This window comes from Pyxicephalus adspersus, chromosome 10 (genome assembly GCF_032062135.1).
Source record: "Pyxicephalus adspersus chromosome 10, UCB_Pads_2.0, whole genome shotgun sequence".
Classification (NCBI taxonomy): Eukaryota; Metazoa; Chordata; class Amphibia; order Anura; family Pyxicephalidae; genus Pyxicephalus; species Pyxicephalus adspersus.
The window spans coordinates 23,343,238-23,364,512 of NC_092867.1; the positions used below are offsets into that span (position 1 = coordinate 23,343,238).

The 21,275-nt window shown below is 35.2% G+C and overlaps 1 protein-coding gene and 1 long non-coding RNA gene across 2 annotated transcripts; one reads left to right on the plus strand and one right to left on the minus strand.

Annotated features, from left to right (window-relative positions):
* The first annotated feature begins 199 nt into the window (after nt 1-199).
* LOC140339462 (C-type lectin domain family 2 member B-like) lies at nt 200-10,059 on the plus strand. Its single transcript, XM_072424189.1, has 6 exons — nt 200-401; nt 3,064-3,165; nt 5,229-5,342; nt 6,194-6,342; nt 8,186-8,301; nt 9,327-10,059. The coding sequence occupies exons 1-6, from the start codon at nt 314-316 to the stop codon at nt 9,460-9,462; spliced, it is 705 nt and encodes a 234-aa protein (XP_072280290.1). The 5' UTR covers nt 200-313; the 3' UTR covers nt 9,463-10,059.
* A 2,336-nt stretch (nt 10,060-12,395) lies between these two features.
* Nucleotides 12,396-14,075, minus strand: LOC140339558 (uncharacterized). The gene is made up of 3 exons (XR_011922474.1): nt 13,479-14,075; nt 13,082-13,284; nt 12,396-12,494 (listed from the first exon to the last, which is right to left on the minus strand). It is a non-coding gene; the product is annotated as an uncharacterized lncRNA (long non-coding RNA).
* Between the last annotated feature and the right edge of the window lie 7,200 nt (nt 14,076-21,275).

The window sequence follows — 21,275 nt, forward strand, 5'->3', positions numbered from 1 at the left end:
AGGCATTATTTTAAGAAAGCTGCAGATAAATTACTAAGTAGCAATATTTGCTAACAAATTTATAAGATGTTATTGATTTAGTATGCATGTATTTTGTTTTTTAAATAAGTGTTCTTTACAGATTGAATATTAGTTCATTATTGTTCTGCAACAAATATGTAGCCACAAAGTGTTGCAAACGGAACATTCCTTTCCCAACTACTTGAGTCATTTTCCTTTATAGTCATGTACAGTGAAAGTGTTATAAGTAGAAGCAAGTTGAGCTCCGAAGGTCAGAACCCAGATATAGTGTTTCATTATTTTTATTTAAATCATGACTGAAGAAGTGGTATACGCTGACCTCCAGTTTCATGAATCCAGCCAGCAAGTCACACTTCCGTTAAATGAAAAGGACACCGTAGGTAAGTAATGTATTCTCCAATTTATTCTTCCTATTCCTAAATATTATTTAGTGTAGGTTGAGTTACAGTGGCTAAAACTGCCATGGTGGAAATAAAAAATAATGGTAATAATCTGGAATTAGGAAAACAACTACACGTAGGTCACTGTGAGTACCTATTGTGATGACAATCAACAGATGCTGAAATAAAACTTGGTTGGGATAGTATGGACCTATCATTATCAACTTGATTTTTAGTAATAAGACTGCCTATTATTAGCTTATAAATCAGATGTTATGCTAATGGCCCCTTTAAATGTCTAAGATGCTATATTTGACGTATGTAATTCTCTGATTTATGGACAGTTCCATTGCACCCATAATGGGCTATTGTGTTCCTCCTGCTTCTATTTTATATCCCAGAAAAAAAAAAACAAAATAAGGAATGGTATTTAAAAAAAACTTTACATTGCATCAGTTACAATTGAAGACCTAACCTATTTGGGCTAGTTGAGCGTTTCTAATTGTGTTTGCTCCCTGTAATAAAAAGAAAGAAGAAACTCACTGGGGTCTGTTTATAAATGTTTTCACCCAAGATTTACCCAGTATGTTACCCACATTTATACATTGGATTCAGTTAGTAAATGTGTGAATCAACTTTTGTCCATGTACACTCCAAGCTCCCTGACTAAAACAATTAATTAATCTGTAGACTAAAAATGTAACGAAACTAAAAAGAAATACTTTTTTTTAGTGTTAGTTTAAATAATTTTGCTGCAGATTTTTTTTTTTTAGATCTGTTCCCTGCAGTTTTCTGAGTCTTTTGGTTTTCTTTTGTTGAGTGAGATTTACCATTATCCAGTTCTTTTAGGGGGTCTCCAAACAGATCATCAGGGATGAGACAGTAGTTCCGGATTAGGAAGGTTTATTGTTGCAGCAGAGAAAGTTAAATGTGTAGTAATTAAAGCACAGAGGTTCTAACTAAAACAACGAAATTCATTAATTTGTATAGGTATACAGAGTCAGTCCTGTATATGAGGGCTTATGCTGTTTTCTAATTGTAATTAGGCAGATTGACCAATAACATATACTCCAAAGTACATAAAAGCATAATAGTTCACTAACAGTTAATGGGGTGGATAAAGCACAGGTCTCACATTTTTGTCAAAGAAATGACAATCTTGGATTGTTCTTCAAGCTGGTTCTAACCATAAGAGTCCCTTTTCAGCCTCCAAGGCCATTCTATGTTCAGTTTGCAGTATGATCCAGTTGACAGTTTCTGTTGTAGGTATTGCTTTGCATACATAGCAATAACTATTCTTACTTATACATTTAAGCTTTTAGCATTCTTTTTTTTTTAACTTACATACGCACCCCCTAAATTTTTATCTTACCATCACATTGAATCAGACATTGAAAATTGCATTGCTACACTTGACTGTTAGAAGGAACTTGGGTTTGCATATACTTTGGCTGCCTTTATCATTAGATCTTTATTTGACATAAGGCTTTCATTGAAGCAATATTTGTGATGTTAAAGCCCCTGCTGAGGCTTACTGAATATAGCATACTGCTGATAACGAATTGTTTTTATTTTTCAATATGTACATTTCCAGTTTCCAACAGCTTTTATTAAACTATGGGCTGACCCAAACATTAAAAATATTATGCAGCAACATTAGTAAATGCACATTTTGATTTTTTTGCTTCTAATAAATATTATCTACCATGGCAAATACACACTTTTACAAAACTCTGAATCCGTCTATCATCATATCCTGTTCTATTGTGGCATGGCTATTTCCTCATCCCTGAATATGCATGTTGCTACAGCCTGACTGATATCATAATTGTGTTTCTTCTATTTCACAGAAAAGTGTAAAGGATCCCCTGCACCTCTTAATCATGCATGCTCATATCTGTACAATGAAATAACTGATTATCAGATTGCACAACTAATCTGCATCACAGAGTGACCAGTAGGGATGGGAATAAAACTTTGCTAACCTGTGATTGCACAGATATGAGCACTAATATCTAAAGGGATGCAGGGCAATTGTTCCTGCAGAGTGGTGATTGGATAATGCCTAACAATTCTGCCTACTTTACCCTATAGTCTTACAGAAAATAATTGTTAAAAAAGAGATTTTGATAAAAATCATGGCAAATTTGGGTCATCTTACTGTATGGCTTGATTACTGTTGTTGGAAATGATCTTCCAACATCTAACTGATTCCCTCGATTATTGTCATTGAAAATTATCTTTCACCATCACTTAAGTGATAAATGACTGAAAGATGGATGAACGATTGTACTGTTCTATGGAGGGGATGGGTGAGAACAAGTGAGCGGCTCCTCCCTTCACTTCCATTGCAGTTGTTCATGGATCTGCCAGGACGGATCCATGAACAACATTATACAATCTCAGTACACATGTCAGATTCTCATCCGAGACGAGCCTGACAGCTTGTATTGTCCGAGAATCATCTGACAAACATAACCTATTACTGTGAATAATGCTGAGCTGTTGCATAGCAGATCTCATATTTAGTCATTTATACCATAGTTGTTTTTTAAGCCAGCCAATTGTTTTGTGGGTCTGTGGTATTTGGTTATGCATGCCTATATTTTACCTTTAAAATACATATCTTGTAGTAACTTGTATTCACTTATTTTCTTTGCAGATGCTTCTTCTAACTGTAAAGCTAAATGTCCACCAGCGATCACTTTAATAGGGTTATTGATTCTTGTTTTATTTGGAGGGCTGCTAGCAATATCTATCTTATGTAAGTGTTCATTTTAAAATAAAGTATTATCATCGTGTACTAATGAAATTATAAATCTATTAGATACATTTATTTTATCAAGTATTGTGTTCATGCAAAGGCCAAATGAAAGTCCCAGGTTTGGTTCAAACTCATTGCTTTTATATGTTTTTTTAAAGAATGTAGGGATGTGGCCATCATGTACTATTTCTTATTTTATTTATTTTTCTCTCTAGTTATATATATTTTATAATCTAATACATTCTAATAAAATAATACATTCTGGGACCCCTATGTTTTTTCAGTGATTTAGTGATTTGATATCACCTGATAGGGCATATACCCCCTAACCATTTATATATATATATATATACAACCAGGTTATATATTTACATTATATATGGTATGTTCCAAACACAAGGAACCCATTTACAACAGTCATGAGTTAAAAATGAAAAAACAGGGATTAGGATTATAAAATGTATTGATGGGTTAAGGTAGTGCCTGCTTTTTATTTTTTTATTTATTTGTCATTGCAAGCATACAGAACATACACATACAGACACCCTTAGTGATCAGTAGCAAATCATTTATTCCTCTCATTATGCTTTCAATATATTACATAACATCCAATGTCCAGTTTACTAAAAAAAAAAACATCAGGTCAGATTGAGCTAACCTACTGTGAGTTGTCTCTTTAAATGGTTCACTGTCGCTATCATATCAGCAAGTTTACTAAATATGATGGCGATTGTCAATGGAGGTGAGCTTCCCATTGGCTGATGATACCAGAGGTGGTCCAACTCTGATGACCACTAGCAATTAAAAAATAAGAATCCCCCAACATTCTGATGTGATTAAAATCATACCTAATCCCATACAAGTTGTAATATTTTTGCATTCTCATTACCTGTCATGCATTTTAAAGACATTTTCACATCTACTAGATTGTAAGCTCTTCGGGGCAGGGTCCTCTCCTCCTGTATCACTGTCTGTATTAGTCTGTCATTTGCAATCCCTATTTAATGTACAGCGCTGCGTAATATGTTGGCGCTATATAAATCCTGTTTAATAATAATAATAATAATTTTAACAAAAAAATATTTTTTATTTTACCAATCACTTATCATGCATTACATGTGTCAAACTTTCTGGTTTCCTACATACCGTGTTTCCCCGAAAGTAAGACCTACCCCGAAAATAAGACCTAGCACTTTTCCCCCAACCTGCCCTAATATAAGACCTACCCCGAAAATAAGACCTAGTAGAAAAATAAAAAAAAAAAATAAAAAAATAAAAGCAAACATAAATTAAAACAGTACTCACCGAGCGGGAGACAGTGGGCGTACACACAGCGGGCTAACACACAGCCGCACAAGCCGATGCTTTCCTTGTAGTTCCGGCTCCTGTCACAGGCGGAGTGATATTACATGCACTTCGCCTGTCAGAAGCTGAAGTGCATGTAACCAGGCTAGTTCTAGTGAGCCCTTAAAAATGTGTTAAAAAAAAAATTAAAATAATATACTCACCTGATACCCGATCCTGCGTGTGTCTCTGGCTGCAGCATGTCTCTCTTCTCTCCTCTGCCAGCATCGTGTCTTTTCCTGTTTGTAAAGCAGGAAAGAAACCGGCACAGCGCCACCTGCTGTTCCATGTCCTAACTGCCAAACAGTGGAAAAAAAGCACAGAGTGATCAGAAGGGGAATTTGGGAATATGGTAAGTGTTTTTTTTCATTAAAAAAAGTATATAAGACCTACCCTGAAAATAAGACCTAGTGTGTTTTTGGAAGCCCAAAAAAATATAAGACAGTGTCTTATTTTCGGGGAAACACGGTAACTCATTCCTACGTGTCCCTTATCTCTGTAACTGTTGCTAATAATTTATTAGATAACACTTATGGATATTGAGTTTTCAAGTTACTATATCTGATATCTGATACTTAGATGCCTTACAAGTACTGAGAATAGAGAACTATTTACAATCTGTTTTTTATATATATGAATGATGAAAATGTGCTATGTTAGTATTTATTTGTACTACATTGTATAACTCTTACATTATCTTAACAAATGTATTATCAAAGTATTGCAGGCATATGAAAATGAAGATTATTTCCAAAACAGAAGTGAAAATATGTCCAGAGTTTTGTCGCTTTTGCAAAGTAACCTTTGTAACGAAAATGGTAACAACACAAAAGGTGATAAAGCTTTATATTTCTGTTTTCATATTTCATTTAATGATACAATAACATTTTATATATTGAATATTTTTTTACATCTTTAGTAAATATAACATATGGTAGTGATATAGAATTTATTTTTTACTTGAGGAAAATATAAAATAATACATATGTGTAATTTGTGAATTCATTTGCGGCTCAAGGATGTTTCTCTTAGCTGCTTTCCAATTACATTACAGGTTTTCCTTAGCCTCCTCTGTTGATGAAAAGATGTTGTTGACACAGATCAGTAGCTCAAGCAGAAATTTACAACAGGACCTGAGCAAATCAGACTTTTTCATCCCTCTACAAGATTTAAGAAACAGAGTGTAGCAGGGATGTGTATAAGAACATCAGTTCACAGGGCATCCACTCACTTGTTATTAACTTATAAAAAGGAGGATTAAAGTGAACTGCGGTCATGTTTTTAGTCTAACATGGGTTTACAGGCTTCTGTGCCGAAAATGCTTACAGTGATTCCATTACATACTGTTAACCCCTTACAGTGCCTGTCAGATAGCGCCTTCCTCAATTTCTTGCCTGATGAAAGAGCGAGGAACCAAAAAAGGTAAAATATATTCAGGGTAAATCAGTGATAGGATTCATCCCTTAGCTTGTCCTAGTGACCATCATTTCTGATACAGTAGATGTAAGGAAACCCAAGCTTTTTAAAGTGACCACCAAACAAATCTAAATGTTTTCTAAAAGTTTTAACTTTATTTAATAACAACTTAACAGCAGCCGACATTCAAATTCAACACATACACACCAGTATTTCAACATAAACTTTTCATTTTTTATGCCGTTCATATATTACATTTTCTCCTTAGATCGGTGTCTCCTTTGCCCAATGGGTGGGCTTCTAAATGGAGAGAAATGTTATTATTCGCCAGATAAAAAACTTTCTTGGCAGGACTCACAGAAGTTTTGTATAGCCTGGGGTGGTAATCTTATAATAGTAAAATCTAAAGCAGAAAAGGTAGGAAAAAATTTACTAAATTAATATTTCTTAATCCAATTTGTATTTAAATTTGCAATATTACATGCTCCTTTTAACAATACAAACTGCCCAACTAGAATGTTATTAATGCCACATTCAAACAATTTTAAACTCAGGACCACTGGTTCTGATCTTTGGTTTTCTTGATTAGCTGGGTTGGGATGATGTAACAATGAAGACAGAGATAGGGTAGGCAAGTGTGTTTCATTGCAGGAGGGTTTTTCTGGAACTACAGTTCCAGAAAAACCCATCAGAATATTGATGACTTTTGTGTCCTGGAAGAAATCTTCCATAGGCTGGGTAATACTTAGCCTTTATGTTGTGAAAGAATTGCCTGCTGCCTTGTATACCAAGTTAGACGGAGATATATGGAAATTATGTCTGGGAGCATTATCCAGATTAGGGATGTTGTGTGTTTACCTGATGCTCCTTCTGTTGTGTCTAGTCTTATATTTTTGAAAACTATACACATTATTGTATACCCCATAGGCTTTCCGCACTGATCCCCCTTCCCTCCCTTTTCATTCTAGAAAAGGGGTACTTTCTTATTCTTTTATTAGATATTACTTATAACACTGTGATAAAAATGACAGACAGAAAGAGAAGAGGGGTGTTTGAGCTTGAGAATAGTGATTTATATATAAACAATTGCGCAATAGATAAATATCATACATCAAACAAATTGTAATCAAGAAAGTACAAAGTGAAAAGAGGTTGTTCCCTGGTTAGGTTTTCAGAGTGTAATTGACCAGTCTACGCTAGACAGGGATGTTCTCTATATAGGGGGTGGCTGATTAGAGTCACCAAAACCAGTATTTGAAAAAAAGAGGTTTGAAATAACCGTGTAGCTCTTCTTATTCTGACGCGCTTCGCCCTGCGGTTGTAATACACTGTATACATTTCTATGTTTACATTCTGCTAAGTAATATTTCACTATTAAGGTTCATCCCAAAGTCATAAATAAACTTAGTCTAGCTATAGATTTGTTCATTCATATTGCATAGAGTTAGGATTTTTATAGACACTATATAAGTCTGTTTTACTTAAGGAATTTAGGTTGTTTGCTTATCAAGGTGAATTGTCATCTTGCAAGATATTATGGGTTTAGCGAAGTAAATGTGGGGAAAATCACTTTGCAAAGAATATCCAGTCATGTGCAAGGAAATCTAAAAAAACTGGGACATAATTGAATGCTTGATGTCAGTTTCATCTCCTTTCTTAGCAAAACTAAAGCCTTACATTTTAAAACTGATTAGACAGGTCCTTTTTACAGAAGGTGCAGACAATAAAATACCCTTACCTACCTTGTTGCAATTTTTATATACACTCACCTGTCCCTGTTCTGTCACAGGTGATGTCATCTTTTTTTTTCTTTGTTTCAGACATTTTATTTGGTCTGGTCGAGTTAAGGTAACTCCTGCTCATGTGCCCATTCCATCCCAGATGCACAGCTTAGCATTTTTGTGAAAGGAGACAACGATCAGCCAAATATAGCAATTGCCTGATCACAATTTTTTTTAGTGGAACTATTTTTGCGCATTAGGCTACATAAAATATTGTTTGCAAGATAAAATTCACTTTGCTATGCAACAAGCTTATATTTCTTTAGAAAATCAACCCTTACATTTCATAAAAGAGCCATTGATGGCCTGTTATTACATAAATTCTTTATCCAAATATACAATGTAATCTAACCATTTTAAAAAGTACTGAAAGCAAAGAATATGTTTGTTTTTTTATGTAACACTTTTACTGTATGTATGTTGTTACACTATGGGAATAAAAAAAGCATGTATTTCTAAAAATGTATTTCTTATTTCAGGATTTTTTAAATCGTTATAAATGTTTTTGCCCTATGTGCTCCCTATGGATAGGCCTTTCCTGTTCCCTAGAATCAAAGGAGCAATGGACGTGGATAGATAATACCACATTTAATGGGTAAGCACAACCGAGTTAAACTATTGTTAAGTGAAGAATATAATAGGACAAAGTGTGAAAGGGTCAATGGGATTAAATATACTGTATGTTTGTGAAGACACATTGCATGTAGTCAACTCCACCAACACTTATTCCATCTGTTTTCCTAATACCAGCCATGTCCATTGTCATGTTTTAATTGCCATTAGAGATCATAGCTACATAGTTACACAGTTAGGTTGAAAAAATACATAAATCCATCAAGTTCAACCACTAGGGAAAAAACATATCCCAGATATAAAACCGTATAGACATAGTTGATCCAGAGGAAGGCAACAAAAGAATTCTGGTTCAATCTGCTCCAACAGGGGAAAAAAATCCTTTCTGATCTCTTAAGGCCGTTTGGATGTTCCCTATATCAATAGTCTATATTATCTTTACTTTAAAACTTTAGCACCCTTTTAAATTTTGTGTTTCTAGCACTAGAAACTACTTGCTGAGGGAGCCTATTCCACATTTTCACGGACCTTACAGTGTAGAATCTTTTCTTCATGTACAGATTACATTTCTTTTCTTTCAGATGCAAAGAGTGTCCACTTGTCCTTTGTAATGACCTTAAAGTGAATAATAATTGACAAGAGAGTTCTCTATATGGACCATTTATATATTTATACAGGGTGATCATATCCCCCCCTCCTCCATTCCCTTTATTAGTTTAGTTGCCCTTTTTCGCACTCTCTACAATTCCAAAGTGCCCAAAACCGGACTGCATATTCCAGATGTGGTCTGACCAATGCTTTGTACAGGGGGAGGATTGTGTCTCAATCTATGCAGTCTATTCCTATTTTAATAAGGTAAATGGCTAGCTTTAGATATTGCATCTGATATAATATAGATCAGATAGTGAAGTTGCCATCATGACCAAATTTCTGAATAGGCCACCCAGACCCTGGCCACTGGAGGGCACATTCAGACATTCCGAACGCACTGTGTTGGCAGGTATAGCTCTAAAATAATTAACATACTTTTTTTGCCTTTTGTTGCAGGCGTGAGAAAATAGCGTGTAAAGAAAGAAAATGTATCTACGTCCAGCAGCATTCACAAGCTGCATCAGCTGCATGCAGTCTGGAACACAATTTCATTTGTGAAAGATTAGCTTTTAATTTTTCTGTGACTAGATAATGATATTAGTCTATGTGAACATAAAGGAAACTTTAAAATAACATGTTAAATGAGTCAGGCATTGACCAATGCTACTTAGCCAACACTGACATTGTTCTTGAATTTTAGTTCTGCATACAGGTAATCCCCGTGTAACATATGAGGTAGGGACGGTAGGTTTGTTCTTAAGTTGGAACAGGTACATTATTTTAATAAATGCAGTTAGGACAGATGTTTGTCTCAACATATTATTAGGCAGTGTGGTGTCAAAAAACCTCACTGTGAGTTGATTACAATCAAAACAAAAAAAAAAAACTTTATGGAGCCTAGACATTTATTAACTTTTGGAGCAAGCTGTGCTTTGTTATACAAAAATGTCATTAAAGGGTTACAAGATGTTGCAGAAAAGCTCAGTCCTTAAGATCACCCACAACTTTAGCTGTGTTTAGCAAAAGATTTCTTCTGCAAGTCATGCAAACCGCCCCTCTCCTCCTTTAAGCCTCTATCCTGCACATGAGTGTGAAGGGAAGCCTTGTTCATATCTACGAGTCGCATGTCAGATGACCTTAACTAGGGGAATATCATCACAAATTTATGCACCACCAACTTATTACACAGTGCTTTGTAGAGTTTGTTATGTCACTTACTTACTTACTTACTTACTCAGAGGAGCACATAAGGTAATGTCTCATACTACAATTTTTTGATGAGAAGACAATTATTTATCAGTATTTTTAAAATAATCATAGATCTAACTCATCGCCCACAGTGGTTAAGATGGTGTGTATTTCTTTTTTGTTTGTGGACCTCAATATACTTCAAAAAACTATTTTGCATACTTGCTGTGTATCTAGTAACTTATAAATCATGTTTGTGTTCTGACACGCTATGGGCAATGTGCAGGTCATTTGCATTTCCTAAAATAGATTAGTAAAATATGTTTTGCCTATATGTTTTGTATAAAGTTGCATGTCTACTTAAACAGTGTTTTACTAGGAACTAATTTGTTTTGCAAGTCATATTCTGAGCTCTCAGATAACTGAAGGTTATCACGAATGGTTTACAAACATTTTGTAAAGAAATAATATTAATATTATCTTGTTTTCAAGATTTGTAATAAATACAAATAGTAAAATTTTCTTTCTCTTTCTCTCTTACTCTTTTTCTTGGCATTTTTTGCTTTTCTACATAAGTTATATTTGCATTTTATTGTGTCCTCATTTATTTATTTGTTATTATGATTATTACAGTTGTGTTATTTTGCAGCTTATGAGTTTAATGTATCCATTACTTTTAATGTTTTTTGTTTTGTATTCCTATTAAAAATTGCTAATAAAATACATTTACCCACAAATATGTCTTTACATTTATGTTTCAACGTACACCAGCAATGAAACCAGAAGAGGGAGGATCAGCACTCTGAGACAAACGAAGGGGTTATTGCATTTCGCAATTCTGTCAGCCTAATACTGTGCACATGCTTAGCAGAAAAGAATACCCAAAGTGGCACCATTGGTGAGCCAAGCTCCCTCAAGGGTACATCACATGCTGGAGTAAGTCGTTGCTGACCTGTATTGTTTAATGTGGGCTCTAGCAAGAATACCTGGATAACAGGAGTGCTGAAAAGAATGGTAAATCCCTAAATCTCATAATCCTGTCTTTGTATTATTTGCAGGTGTAGAAAAAACTTGTCAGCACTTATAACAGTTATTTCCCTATGTTTGACAAACATAGGGATGTGGAAGAGGAAAACTAATAAGGGTTGCATTTGTTGTTGTTTGTCTAGAAATATTAATTGAGTGGCTTGTAGGAGTTTGCTATATTCAGCTGGACTTATTCTGTATGTAAGATTTATAGAAGCCTAACCAATCAACTTTTTTGAGTGCATTTAAAACTATATGGTTAACTCAATCATGTCATTTCAGTAACCAAAGAATGTGTCAATTGTCTAAGGATGTTATGGTAGGTGTACATGTTTTTGAAAGCACCTCATTCTAATTATATAATTTAATTCCATGATATTGTAAAATGTTAATTTATCCACCTACATGAAAGAAAGCATGAAGTTAATGTAAAAAAAGGTGTTAAAATTGCATTATCAATGGGTGACATATGGATTTTGTAGGTACCCACCTATGGTAAGAGGTGGTCCTTTAATTTTGACATATATGGCCCCTGAGAAAGCTGTCTTTAACACAACAGAAGTCTTCGACTACTGCAAGCTGCACAATGATTTGAATATATGAAATTGCCACTGCCCAAACTGGTCTATTGAATGCTTTCTGAATCACTCAATCAGAAGTCCTTGTCTATAATCTTTTTTTGGGACCAAAAAGATCAAGTATTACCATTAGAGGGACAGTATTAAACCAGAATGTGTGTATTGTCATGAGGTCAACAATGGAAGCCTTTATAAATTGCTCAGAACACCTTTATAAAGCACAAATAGTGTCAGAAGGAAACTAGAAATATAGCCCACTGGTCTACATTGCCATTTCTATCACTGACCTATGAGCTCATACCTATGAGCTCAGGAAAAGCATTTATTGTAATTCATTGTTTAAGTTTTTGAAGTGAATATTTTCTATTACTTCCTGTATTGGTAATATTGTTGTAACAAGGATAAAAAGGGAAAAGAAATGCAATAATATCTCAAACATCAATACACATCTAATCGAGGTTCTAAAGCATCCAAACTATGACCAAAAGTAATAATCAAATTGTTGTTCTGATAAACAGGTGGTAAAGTTTATATACTCAATCCCTAAGTCAAACAATTGATACATCAAAAAATGGCAAAACCATGCCTAAAATTCAGGATTTAACCAAAAGTATATTAGAAACAAGATGGGACTGTCTCTACATGAAAAAACGCTTAAAAAGTATTTTCTTGTTAAAATTAACTATTTAATATAAGGAAAAAAGACTACATGGCCAATTTTCTTTTATCTGTATTTATTTGCATTAAAAATCTAAATGCTGTACATCTACTTGTCAACCACCAAGTTCTTCTTGGTAATGTGCCATCCCCTGATTTCTCTGGTTTTATCTTTCTGCAAAACAAAAAACAATAACAAATAAAACTTTTTGACACTATTTGTATGTAATATAATCATATAAATACTTTGGCTATGATTTTTGGGAAAGACAACAACTTTTTCCGTGAAACTTCAGTGTCTATAGGGTCTACAGCCATGACATAAGTATTATAAAAATATATCTTTTGTTGTTTTTTTTTGTTGTTGTCATTTGTGTGGCTGCTGTTCCTCATCTGCCTAATGTATACCGTATGTAAATAACAGATGAGATCATCAATAACCGTATGTTCAAGATAGCTCTTCGTACATTCAATTTCTTTTTGCAATATAAATCACTCATACATGTCAAAGCAGCAGGGGAAGCAATCAATTTTCCACAAAGAGGTTTTTCAAACAAGGTGGAAAAAAGCAGATAAACATATGTTCCCTTTACTCAACTCAATATCACCCATCATGGTAAGAGCAAACTCATCAGCAAATATTTAGAATTTACAGAATTTGGGCTTTTGTTTAAAACATGTTTCAAAATATTAGTATAAAAAGAATACAATACAAATATGATACAAATATGACACGGGTATGATGTCATATACATTACATACCAGGGTCTTTGTTTCTTCCCAGGTTCAGAGCCATGACCCTGCTGTCCTTCAAGTTTGTCAGCAGTACCAAGGAATGGGTGGGTTGGTTTTGGAGGATTGCTTCCTGTACTGTCCTGAGTATGATGTTCCACATGTGAAGCCCGAGTAGGGTGTCCTTCTACTCCGTTTGGATGTCTTTTGGGACTTGGGTCAACGGCAGGTGGCTGAAATAACATGGGATAACATTAAAAAAGTATAATGTACAGCGTATTCAATTTTGTAACTGTTTAATTGATAAAAAATTATAACTGCAAAGACAAGGTATTAAGAAATGTACTGCTACTATAATAAAAGACATGGAATTACAGGGAAAACATGTACAAATAACAGTCAGTGCTGCTTTATTAAATAAGCTCACCTGTCCAGGTCTATTCTGGGGTGATCCATGTACTGGTGGCTTACCAGAAGCAGGTGGATTTTCTTCAGCTGGTTTTGAAAAGGGTAGGTTGCCATCCTTGAGTGGTAGAGCTGAACCAGCAACATCATTGGCGGCCCTGCGGTGTTTTTGATTAACACCAACAGGTGGAGGTGGTCTGGTGCCAAAAGAATCATCATGTGGACCAGTTACATTGGAATTACCAAGTGAATTAACTTTCCCATTAGGTGGTTGAAAAGGAAAGCTTTGTGGTCCAAAGGGATGCCCACTTTCAGGACCATTGTTTCCTGTTTTAGACAATATATTGTTAACATTTTAAATCATTATATTAGCAACAGGTTGCAAAATTCTTTGAATTATTATTTTCTATTAAAACTACTGTCATTTCCCTATTTTACCTAATACTTCTATAAGGTCCTGTGGTCTGTTCTAAGAAGTTAATTGACCCTTGCTATTCTAGTTTTATCATCCTTTGCACAGAGAATGTTGTAAGCTCTTTACTGCACCCTCTCTCTTGTTACTGCAATTCCTAGATGTCAGTTGTGATAACATGCTCATTTAAATGTCAGCAGTGGAGAGCTCTAGAATATTCCAGTGTAGTAAGTATTTCTAGAAACACTGGGCCTGATATATAAAAGCTCTCTAGGACTCCAGAAGACAGACTATCTTAGGTGAACCTGAATGATCCAGTAAACCTGGAATTGATTTAATAAAATTATTTTCTATTATTTGACAAATGCTTTCAATTCTGTACCAGATCTATTGCAAATCACTCAGGTTCTCCCATGAGATCTTCTGTGATAGTGATAGTGTATTGTCTCTAGTCTTGGAGAGCTTTAATAAATCCGGCCCAATTACACCAAACTTTCTTTCTCAATGTGTTGGAGTTTTCTTTTCTTTTCTATTTACTATTTCATTGCCGTAACATAACACAGTGATCTATCAACCAATAATAATAGTAATAATAATAAAAAATACAGTTTATCAAGAAAAGAGGGACAATGTTGTTGGGCCTGATATATTAAAGCTCTCCAAAATTGGGGAAGATAAACTATCATCATCATAGTCAGACTTCTGAAATGGTGCAAAGAAGAAATGAATAAATGGTGCAAAAAGAAGCGTAGAGCAGCCACAATGCACAGGTATTGTTAGATTGCATAGAAAAAGGATTTAATGCAGGGATTTATCCTGGAGAGACAGCAGGTGTCAAAAATTCTGTACAGAACGATGCTATGCTTTGCTTGGAGTACCCAATAACAAGTAAGAAAATACAAATGAATTTTGGTATTTTTCAATCATTGGATAGCTTAAATTAATAAAGCATAATGGTTTGTGGTGCATACAAGTATATCCTGATGATTTATATTTATCAGACCTGAAAAAAATCTTTTATCATACTTAAACAAGCATAGGCATATACAAGATTGTTTTGTCCATGACCAGCTTAGCTTTCTGGGTCCTATAAGCAGTACCTTCTATTATTTCCTTGTGGGTCATAAAATATTCCTTGGGAAGTGAACTGTGAAAATAATCTGTCACTTATATCTTGTTTTAATGCATCATTCACAGCCATAACTCCCTAGCCAACCTGCAAGGTTTCATCTGTGTGAATCTTCCTCTTACGTGTCCCTAGGAAGTGGGTATCAGATCATTTTTGGCTACTACAGTTAACTGGTTAATATCCCTAAGACATTTCACTAATGAGCTTGGTATAGATGGCTACATACTCACATGACATTCAAAAAGCCCCTACAATAAACAATACCAAGTAAAATTGGTGCTTGGCCATTGACTGTCCATTGCTTACCGGTGAGGTCCAATATAAACCTACCATTTTACAACATCCAAAGAAAAGTAGACCTGATTATTCTGTGTTTGAAGTATAGAAGATACTTTCAAATGATACTTTCAAGATCATGGTATTAAATGACTATAACAACTACTGATTATAAGGCAAATAACACTTACCAGGTTTGCCTAGTGGAGCAGCCAATGCCTGAACCACTATGGCAAGAAGGACCAGGTACTTCATGTCTTCTGATGACAGCTTGGGGATTAGATCGCAGAGGAGAATGCCAGGTGTCTGGAAATATGAGGGAATTCTGAGCTATATTTAAACTCCTCTCTTGTACCTGCCTCTTCTAAAGACTTGATTTGAATATACAGGTGAGTAGGAGGTATGTGAGATGAGAGGAGAATGACGCTGCATTTTGGTTAGGAAAACAAAGGTGATGGGAAGTGGTTTGCCTGAGACTGCATAAAATACAAAAATAATTTACAGCAAACACTAAATAACATTTTTAAATGTTGTAGTCTTTAAATGTTGTACACAGCAGGTCTCCATTTACTTGACTGTCCTTTTTTTACTTTTTTACTTTTTACTAGCAAAAGTAAAGTTTTTTCCAGCTACCATATAACATAAATCAACATAAAATGCAAATATATTATAAATACTAGAAAGTGCTAATTAAAAACTGCTTTAGTACCAAAAGCAAAAAAAAGGAATTCACAGATGACCGAAAATAATCCAAAATGATGAAATAAATAAAAAAATTTTATATATTGCACAGCCACTTTAGGGTAAAGTACAAAATCAAAGATCCAATTTGTTGCCATGTATTCACTTTGACAGGTTTTTCCATATTTCCATATATATAATTGGTGTACCAGTGGATTAATATGTCTCCTGGAAGGGCTGGTTTCTCATTATGCTAAATTTATGCCTGAGTATCATACCTTGTACATACTCTGTTTTCAAAATAATAACCTATAACCTGTTTGATAGTTTTTACTTTAGCCAGGCATTTTTTGACTGGATAGGGTTAGAGCAGAACTAAAGCGCTGCCTTCTTTCTTTCTTCTTCTGCCCAACAATAGTCTAAGGCCATCTTGATTGGCCGCGCCAGGGGTAACGTAACTCCTGCGCAGGTGTCCAGGAGTTTATACATTCCTGGCACACACAAGTAGGGATGAGCGAGAATGCCTCTTTCGATGAGTCTGTGAAATTTTGGCAAATTTTGGCTGACCCATCAGAAGATCGAAGAAATGCAATGCAGCCGTGGGAATTCTCCTGTGCGTGATCCCCGGGCACTAAAAGTTAAATGAGGGCTTGCCCTTATTTACCCTCTAGTGCCCAGGGAGGCAGGAGGAGTACAGCTGCGGTACTCCTCCTGTTAGTGTGTGAATTTGTTCATGATGAGCACAGCTGCGGGACTCTGTATTCTTGGATAGAGAATCTCTATCCATGAACACATACTACAGGACTGCAAGAGCAATCAAAAAATTCCAAAAAATTTGATCTCGACGGCTGAATTTGCACAGGCCGTTCTCACTTACACGTTCGCCAATTCGCCGCAAGATTAAATTTTAAAATTTCGCTTGCTCTACATTCTTGTGTTTTTCTTTATTTGCCCAGTTTACGTAAGTCTACATTAATTATTTCCGTTTATTATCATTTATTGTACCATTATTTATACTATATTTGACATTTATTTGTACTGACTGAATCAATATCATGAACCCTCCTGAAGAAGTGACTTATGCTGTGAAATGTGTGGAGGGCATTTCCCTTGAACCTCTTTTGAAGAACATTAAGTATCTTGGAAAATGATTGCACAAGCAACGTTATTAAACAAATTTCCTATCCAGTAGAAGCTTACATGATGTTTCATGCTTTTATATTTTATTTTTTTGCTGTTTCTGCATACAGACAATAAAGTGTTTTAAAATATTACAAAAAAAGATGCCCCTTTGGTTTATTAAGCTTTTACTGTTGCTGACCATAGTGGCGCACAAATCAAATCTTCTGTATGCCCAAAGATATTTTATTGTTCCAACATTTAACAAACATATAATTTTCCTTCCCCACCAATACAAGTACTAATAAAGCAGAGTGACAAACGCCCAAGCCCAATGGCTTTTATGTATAACCATTTACTTGATTTTACTTTGAAATATTTGCAACTGGGCTTTGAAACTTGTGGTTTGGCACAGTAATTGAAGATTTGCTACTACAGGTTTTCCCGGTGACGATGGTATATTCTTCTTGCTTCCTATGTCAATGGCCATAAGTCACCAGGGCTGAAAGTGGGAGGAAATATCCAAAAAAGACACACACAGAAATAATTTTTTTTTGTAACACAGTAGAGGAAGGCTTGAATAACTTTTTTTTTAGTTTTTATCCCCAATGGATATTTTCTCTTACTCCCCGTCTTAGTAATGATATTGTCACCAAAAGAACAAGTGAAAAGAAATGTAAAAGGTTCTCAAACACCAATAAAATTCAATAAAGCTTGTAAACCATCTAAACCATGAAAAAAAGTATTAAGGGGGACCATCTCTACAAGGAAATCAGTGTGCAACATATTTTTATATGAAAAGTAACTATTTTAGCATAAACAAAAAGACTTATTTGGCACTTTTATCTTTATTTATTTGCATTACAAGCTCTAAACACCCTACATCTATTTGTCTGCCGTGGAGTTTTTCTTGGTGATGTTCCATTATTTGATTTTTCTGGTTTTATCTTTCTGCAAAACAAATAGTAAATACCAAATTATGTTTTTGACCCTATTTGTATGAAAACAAACAATATAAATACACATGCTATGATTTCTGGAAGTCAGCAACTATTTATTTGAAACTTTAGTATTTAATTCTATATGGTTCTATATTGAGTCTACATTGTTTCAGCAGTGACAGTATATTGTTCAATATTTGTGTGGCTACTTTACCTCCACTGCTTTTAAATCTGTAAATGTACAAGGCAACATTTTATAAATCCAACTTTTTTTGCAATATAAATTGCTCATTCTCTGTCAAAGCAACATCGTTTATTTTTTTACTGGCTCCCACATGTCTGACACATGGCCACATATATCCTATTATAGGAAAACAGTTCTGATAAGGCCATTCTGAGAACAACTTACTGTCACACAAACTAAACTTAATATTCCTGATGATAAAATTAAATAAATTCAATTTTATCAGCATATTTTATTTGTTGACGTATGGCTGACCAAACAGGGTTGTTTCAGTGAGCTGGAATGTTCTGTGAGCTGCTGCAGACTCAACCAATGTCCCAAGTGAATGGGAGAGGTTGGGAACCATTTTCCATGTGTGGCAGATCTTGGTGTTGTTCCCACTTATGCGCTGTTTGAAAATCTGGGCACAGAAATGTAAAAATCTGGTGCAGTCTGCCACTCCCAAGTACACAATAGCATTTTACTTTGGGCTCCTAAGCTGCCAAGCATATAGTTTCACACTGTGGGTGTGAAAGGGCCCTAAGTAAACGCAAGGCGTAAAAGAGATTCTGGCATTGACTGCATCAACAACAGCATGTAAGATTTAAAAGCAACATATTGGGACTTTGGAGCATAAAAAACAATCAAACAATTATTCCACAAAGCTGATTAACAACAGCAATGAAAAGTAGCAGATTACGGATGTAGCTGACGTTGCCTTTACTCAGTTTTAAACATATGCAAAACTGGTAGAGATGGGGTGAATATTTATGGCAAATTTTCCACCCATCATTGTAGATCTTTACCCCCATCATTTGTAGCAGGAAATTATCTTTTCTGAAAACTTCAACTGAGGCGTCAGCAACTGTGTAGGATTTCCAGTGTTTGTTTACAACACATGGCTAAATCACAATTATAGGTATAAAAATCAAATTCATGTGTTACACTTTGAATCTCTGATTTACATACCAGTGTTTCTTTCCAGGTCCAGCTCCATGACCCTTCTCTCCAGGTCCAGCTCCATGACCCTTATCTCCATGCTTTCCAGCAGTACCAAGGAATGGTTGGGTTGGTCTTGGAGGATGGCTTCCAGTAATGTCATGAGTATGATTTTCCACATGTGGTGCCCCAGTAGGACGCCCCTCAACTCCTTTAAGATGTCTTCTGGGTCTTAAGGCAGGTGGCTGAACAAACACAGGATAATGCAAAATGTAATAATGCACATTGTATTCTATTGGGGATTATTATTGTGAGTGCAAGGTATAAGGCAAATTACTGCCAAGCTAATGACATTTGGTCATCAAGGTCAACAATAATACCATTTACATTTTACTTTATCTTCACTTATTACTTATTGTTGTAATCCATTATTATCATCTTTATAACTCACCTGTTCAGGTCTGTTCTGGGGTGATCCATTTACTGGTGGCTTACCAGTAGCAGGTGGGTTTCCCCCAGCTGGTTTTGGATAGGGTGGGTTGCCATCCTTGGGTGGTGGTCCTGAACGAGCAACATCACCGGCGGCTCTACGGGGTCTTTGGTTAGGAATACCAGGTGGAGGTGGTCTGCTAGCTAAAGAATTATCTTTTGGAGGGGGGCCAGTTATATTGGGACGACCAAATGGTTGAACTTCATTACTAGGTGGTGGTAAAGGACGGTCTTGCGGACCAAATGGATTCCCATTTCCAGGTCTATTGTTTCCTGTTATAGACAATATTTTAAATCAGTATGGTAGCAACAGATTTCAACAGGCTTTAAATTACTATTTAATCAACCCTATTGGCATTTCTGTAGTTTAGGTGTTATTACATAGGACCCCAGTGTACAGCAAACTAAATGACCCTTGCTATCTTTGCTATTGCATTATATCCACTATCTGTGCACAGAGACTTTTGTAAACTCTTAATAGCATCTTCTCTCCTATTACTGTACAAAGTTGCTGTGTACAACATTTTACTGTTCCTTTAATTCAGCTGTAAATGTGTATTTGCAAGAATATAGTCTGGACATACTGCGGTTGGTTTTCCAAAGGAATATAGGCTGTTTACATAGCAAAATAAATTATTTCTTTGTAAGCGATATTTTACTTTGTTTAGCAAATGAGCTGAAGCTCTGCTAACTTCAACCATTCAATCATGTACAAGAAAAAAAATGTTTTGGACTTTATTGCATGTAATTGGGAATTGAGAGATAATGTAATTTAATAATAATTTATTAATGTAATCTAGGCAGATTCTGACGTTTTGAAGAATTACTACACAGATTTTCACAGCTGCAGTCCATGGATTGCTAGAAAGCTGCTATCTATTGGTACCATTTGATAGTATAGCAAAATGGTCGAAAGATTTTCTCTAAACAGGCTCATACAATCTTATACAGAAGGTTTCAATAATTCTTTGTGTATGTGTCAGCTATTGCTTCAAATGTCACTTGAATACATAGTATAGAAAAGCACAATGACCTACTTTATAAATTGTATTAGTAAGTAAAATAACACTTACCAGGTTTGCCTGGTGGGGCAGCCAGTGCCTGAACCACTATGGCAAGGAGGACCAGGTACTTCATGTCTTCTGATGACAGCTTGTGTATTAGTATGTAGAGGATGAGTGTTAGGTGTCTGGAAAGTTGAGGGAATCCTGAGCTGTATTTAAACTCCTCTCTAAAACCTGCCCCTTCTAAATACTTTTTTTCTGATTTGTATGTAGGAGGGATAGAACAGCATGACTTTGCATTTTGGTTAAAAAAAAAAAGACAATGGGAAATGGATCACCTGAGACACATGACAACTAACTAGAATGACACAAGAACCATTCATGTTCTACACAGCATTAATATCTCAGGGAATAGAATTACATGTTCTTGTAGGCAGGGTGTTTGCCATTGCCTTGTCTGTACTTCCTTTACTCTGGCTTAGTTGAAGGTTTTTTAACATAAATCCGCAAGAAATGCTAATACATTAGAAATGCTAAAAAAGTATTAAAAATAGATAATTACAAAAAGTAATGTCATTAAAGAACTGAATGATACCAAAAGCCAAC

Bases quoted from the DNA above. Each gene is read 5' to 3' on its own strand.
- LOC140339462 (XM_072424189.1), top strand. From the start codon at position 314: ATGACTGAAGAAGTGGTATACGCTGACCTCCAGTTTCATGAATCCAGC. The intron at 402-3,063 runs GTAAGTAATGTA...TTTTCTTTGCAG, and splicing joins AAATGAAAAGGACACCGTAG to ATGCTTCTTCTAACTGTAAA. The intron at 5,343-6,193 runs GTGATAAAGCTT...TTTTCTCCTTAG, and splicing joins AAATGGTAACAACACAAAAG to ATCGGTGTCTCCTTTGCCCA.